This window comes from Anopheles aquasalis, chromosome 2 (assembly GCF_943734665.1).
Source record: "Anopheles aquasalis chromosome 2, idAnoAquaMG_Q_19, whole genome shotgun sequence".
Taxonomy (NCBI): domain Eukaryota; kingdom Metazoa; phylum Arthropoda; class Insecta; order Diptera; family Culicidae; genus Anopheles; species Anopheles aquasalis.
The window spans coordinates 52,890,647-52,895,646 of NC_064877.1; the positions used below are offsets into that span (position 1 = coordinate 52,890,647).

General features: G+C 44.0%; 2 protein-coding genes across 2 annotated transcripts in view; both read left to right on the forward strand.

Moving 5' to 3' along the window:
* Nucleotides 1-1,673: 1,673 nt before the first annotated feature.
* Nucleotides 1,674-3,106, forward strand: LOC126571296 (enoyl-CoA delta isomerase 1, mitochondrial-like). The gene is made up of 4 exons (XM_050229663.1): nt 1,674-1,830; nt 1,950-2,190; nt 2,258-2,404; nt 2,489-3,106. The coding sequence occupies exons 2-4, from the start codon at nt 1,954-1,956 to the stop codon at nt 2,957-2,959; spliced, it is 855 nt and encodes a 284-aa protein (XP_050085620.1). The 5' UTR covers nt 1,674-1,830; nt 1,950-1,953; the 3' UTR covers nt 2,960-3,106.
* Nucleotides 3,107-3,418: 312 nt separating this feature from the next.
* The window catches only part of LOC126571295 (dynein regulatory complex subunit 3-like), a 2,237-nt gene continuing 655 nt past the window's right edge, over nt 3,419-5,000 (forward strand). The window contains exons 1-6 of the mRNA XM_050229662.1: nt 3,419-3,602; nt 3,670-4,132; nt 4,204-4,413; nt 4,483-4,623; nt 4,692-4,914; nt 4,973-5,000. The exon at nt 4,973-5,000 is cut by the window's right edge and continues 167 nt beyond it. Coding sequence (XP_050085619.1) covers nt 3,419-3,602; nt 3,670-4,132; nt 4,204-4,413; nt 4,483-4,623; nt 4,692-4,914; nt 4,973-5,000 — 1,249 coding nt within the window. The remainder of the gene's footprint in view (nt 3,603-3,669; nt 4,133-4,203; nt 4,414-4,482; nt 4,624-4,691; nt 4,915-4,972) is intronic.

A 5,000-nucleotide genomic window follows, 5' to 3' on the forward strand; every position in this document is an offset into this window, starting at 1 on the left:
GCTGCTTGTGCTTAAAAAAAACGATCGCTCGAGAGTTGTGCCGATTGTGTCAAGAATGGTGGCGAACTAGCGTTTTGAGATAAGATAAGGCGACCTAAAATATGGATTGGGTTTGTTGTCAACCCGCTAGACATTTTGCGCAGTTGGCGACCAACAAACTAACTAGAGGACTGGAATGATTAACTAGAGCGATGCAATTGTCCCTTCACGTCACTTCTGCGATCTTGTTGGTGCACTTCAAGAGACAGAGTGCCGTGGCCAACCACCGACGCCAATGGGTTTGTTTACCAACGTAAGATGATTTAATTGGAGATTAGAGGCACAAATGGGACTAGACACTCGGACTCGGGCAACGCGGCTTCCGGTAGAAAGAATCAGTCATCAGACCGTTATTGCCTAATCGAAGAGTTTATAAATAGAACTCATATCGCTTCGATGGTGGGTTCGGGAGGGACCATGGGGTCAATTAATGTATTGACGTTATGCAGGCAGCAATCGTTCGATCGTAATGCCCATTGCCCACCGTACACCGTAGCGCATCGCCATAGCAACGGAGCGAGCGAAATTTCTAGATGCGATCCTCGCGATCGTGATCAGCTGGATCGCGAGACAAAGGGACGGTACACAACGAATCGCAATGACCTACGGTAACAACTGTTGGATCGTCGCATCTTAATGGGAAGATAGCCAGCCCCCAACCACCCCAACCAACTTGTCGCAGCTGACCATTTCCATTCGTTGGCTACGTGAAACAAGAAACAATTCCGCAAACGTCACCAACATTCCACTACGCGCTAGCCCGGCAGCAGGAGCGAGAGGGATCGACTACGCAAACTCTGTATGAAAACAAAATGGCGACACAAACAGAGAATCACTCGTAGTTTTCCAACTTCGTCATGTTCCCAAAAATAATACACTTTTTGTGGAAACCTGGAGCCATTTCCTACAATTCAGCAATAAGTTGGGGGATTTACAGTTCACGACTATCCCGAGGGGGCCTTTGTCCCGAGGGTTCCAAGGTAAAGAAAAAAAAAGTCCCGATGCTCTGCTCAAGGACACTTTCGCGCACCAAAGGATCTGAAAACACAGTTTCCGAACACCGAGAATACTTACCGCATGTTAAAACTTATCGACGGCATCTTGCTTTTGGATGATGGTTGGTTTTCTTTGCTTTTAATTCTTGAACTGCTGTAACCTCGAGGGGGTATGTTCATAACTTTCAGGCGTGTTTCACTCTTACTCGCACTTTTCAGGTTTTGTCTCGTCAATCTTGCTTCTTGCACTATTTCACCCAGGTAACCACGATCCGTACTACCTGGAATTTCCTCGGTTCGGAAGGGTTGAACATTTTCAGCACTGCAACGGCAACTACACTAGACTCGCATAAAACGGGGTAATTGGCGAAAACTGATAAGAGTTGGCCTTTTTTGAAGATTGAATATTGGAGCGTTTGGAAAAGCTGATTTCTGCTAAAATGGGCAATTCATAGAGATGATATTTATTTAGTATCGCTCAACGTGAACGAAGCAAATTGTTGATGGTAATTACGAGTTTTCACCGTTCGCTATCGAGATGTGGGGTTAGAGTGCTGTACTTTCAGTTTTACGGTTCGGGTGTTCTCGGTCGGGTTCGTTCGTGTTTTGCTCAGATCTTTTATGCGGTTGATGGTTATACGGGAACCCTTTGAACCTTTGATCATAAACACTCGCGTCTGCAGTTGATTTTGTGATTTCCTTTAATATATTTTAATTTTAACAATAAAGTGCTCTTTCTGTGTTTCGCTAATAATTCCTCATAGCTACAAACCAGCCTCACCTTTACAACCTCACGGTAGGAATGTTCGTTCTTGGGGAAGGGTGAAAATCGTAGATAAGCGGAGCACAAAGTCCACGCGCGAGGGCGGTGTTTGGAAAGCAAACTTTCTCAACCAAATTATTTGTAATTTCTAGTAAAATGCTGCGTATCCTGAACCGAGTGACGAGACTTGCCATTCCGGGAGCCCGTAATCTGAGCAACGAATCGGCGGATAGCAAACTGGTTCTTACTGAGGTCGATGATAAAACGGGATATGCAACGGTAACGCTGAACCGTCCTCCGGTGAACAGCCTAAGCCTGGAATTATTGAAAGCGATTTCAGAGGCTTTAGATGATCTCCAGAACAACAAATCACGGGGAATGATATTGACCTCGGTAAGGAGTGATAAGCACCTCATAACTGCAGTCAATATGATGACGTTTTCGTTTTCTTCGCTTTCAGTCCTCGAAAAGCGTGTTCAGTGCGGGGCTAGATATAATGGAGATGTATAAACCTAACCAGGATCGTTTGCGTGACTTCTGGTCCACGCTTCAGGATGTTTGGTTCAAGCTGTACGGATCGCCTTTCGCTACTGTTGCTGCCATCAATGTAAGCAGGTTTCCGTCACCAGATCATCCGATGGAATGCGTTTTCCCCAAAAAAAAACTCAATACAATCTTGTTCTCTCTTTAGGGACATGCACCTGCCGGAGGATGTTTGCTATCACTGTGCTGCGAATATCGCGTGATGTGCCCGAATTACACCATAGGATTGAACGAAACGCAGCTAGGAATCGTGGCACCAACGTGGTTCCAGGCTTCACTGCGGAACACCATCTCTCGCCGGGAATCTGAGATGGCTTTAACGTTGGGGAAAATGTATAGCACAGAAGAAGCGTTGAAAGTGGGAATGATCGACGAAATTGCGGAAAACAAGGAAAAGGCTTTGGAGAGGGCCGTGGCGTTTTTGAACCAGTTCCGAAAAATCTCCCCGATGGCCCGGGCTATGACGAAGCAAGCGTTACGTAGCAAGGATATCGTAGAACTGGAGGATAACCGTTCCCAGGACATCGATTTGTTCGTGTACGCAGTTAATCAACCAAACGTACAGAAAGGCCTAGAGGTGTACCTGGAAAGTTTGAAAAAGAAAGCGGCGGGAAAATAGGAGAAAAAAAACAAGGGAAAGATGGTTTGTTAAAACCACATGTTATTAAAAATGTTTTCATTTTTTTCTACTAGCATTTTGCGTAATCTGTTTTACGCCTAGAGTGAATAAAACTGATTTATAAATGATTTGTTTCAATTGCTACCCCTATGCCGGATTATTTTATGCGTTTGTAACAATACGTGCATAATGAAAAATGCATCTTTTTCACTCGTATTGGAAAAGTGCGAAGAGAATGGGAAGCAAATGAAAATGTGAAAAAGTAAAAAGGTTTCACGGTGAAAGAAAATGTGATGGATCGTTTCCATGGCCGTGGGCCGTTTCCATGGATACCAGGCATGGTCGCTCGGGTTGTTGTACCAACCCCCTGCGTTTATTGTGTTTGCTGTGATAGTCAAGTTTACAAGTTTGTGCCAGTTTGCATTTATAGCCAAGTTTACAGTTTTCGCCAAAAAAAGAATGTCCGAAAGTACGTTGGCTACCGATGCAACCTTCAACAAGGAACTGGAACCGGGCGTTATAAGTAACGAAATGCTCACGAAGGCGATACTGGAGCAAGGTCACAAAGGCGAAGCCGGTCGTCTGGCGCAGTTGAACCAATTGCATCTGGAAACCGTTACCGTGATACGGCTCGAGTTTCAAAGTACAGACACATGATCCGAAACCGGCCCTGCCGAACGTGTGCTTATGAGGTTGCCTTTTCTTTCCAGACATCCTAAAAATAGACCACTTGTGGGTGATGAAGAATTTGGAAGTTTTATCGCTGTCCTTCAACAAGATAGACAAAATCGAAAATCTGTCCCGATTATCGAAGTTGAAAGAGTTAAATTTGTCGTTTAATTATATTGAAAAAATTGAAAACCTTGATAACTTGACTAATTTGCGAACTCTGTCACTGTACGGTAACCGAATCACGCGTATTGAAAACGTTGATAAACTCGAAAATTTAGTCATCTTTAGCGCGGGCCGCAACAACATCAATACGCTGGAGGGATTAGAACGCTTAAGGTTTCTGAAGTCCCTCAAGTCAGTAAACTTGGCCGATAATCCGATCTCAGAAAATGCGTCGAAACCGCTGCGTTGCTATTTGGCCACTTTGCTGCCGCAGTTAAAATATTACGAGTATGTGCTTATTCGTCAAAAGGACCGAGATGCCGGAAAGGAGATGTTTCAGTACGTTATACCATCCTTTTGTAATTGCCAAATGTCCTAATCCCGTTGAATTCGGATCGAACTATTCTCAGGCGTGAGCTTATCGATATCCTGGAGAACGAGCGAATTGAGATAATCGAGCGGATGAACGAAGCCAAGGAGCGTGAGGACGAGATTAAACTATCGAAAAGCTTTGTAGAGCATCTGAATGGGCACCAGTTATTTGACTCACTGTTCGGAAATGACCCAGAAGGAGAAGCACTGCTAAGCATTGGTAGCGAGGCAATTGAATTGAAGAACGAGTAATAGTCTTTAGTCTTCAAAAGTGCTACCACAATTTAATGTGTAATTTATCAATTGGATCTTTTCAGCTATCGGAATGATGCGTTCGTTTTCACCCAGCATATCTACAAGGTGGGTTTGGCCCAGCATGAAAAACGGCAGGCTGAGATTCAGCTGTATAATCGCTGTATTTCAGATGAAAGAAAGATAGCTCAAGTCCAGGGACAAAGGTAATATCGTGGCCAGCACTCTTGGAATATTGATTCAATTCAAATGATGAGTTACTGCTTTTTCTTAGGTACATCAATGGTTTCTTGAACACCTACAATAGTCTATTTGAGCAGGCAAAGAATATTGTTGCCAGCCTGAAGACGAAAGACCTAACCAGCAAAACATATAACGCAGAAACGGAGAAACTTTTGGATGACTTGAATTTGTGTAAAAGTGGTTTCAACTCGCTCTTTGAAGATACGTGGCACACGTTGATGGGCATAGAGATGCAGCTGTTTGAGCGAACGGAGGTCATACCAAAGGAGGTAGCATTAAAGTACTTCTGTTGATCAGGATTCTATATTACAGGAAGGAAACACGACCTTCGAGAACACTA

Excerpts from the sequence above, each read along its gene's own strand:
- LOC126571296 (XM_050229663.1), top strand. The coding sequence starts at position 1,954 with ATGCTGCGTATCCTGAACCGAGTGACGAGACTTGCCATTCCGGGAGCC. Across the intron at positions 2,191-2,257 it reads GGGGAATGATATTGACCTCG|TCCTCGAAAAGCGTGTTCAG; the intron begins GTAAGGAGTGAT and ends CTTCGCTTTCAG. Across the intron at positions 2,405-2,488 it reads CTACTGTTGCTGCCATCAAT|GGACATGCACCTGCCGGAGG; the intron begins GTAAGCAGGTTT and ends TTCTCTCTTTAG.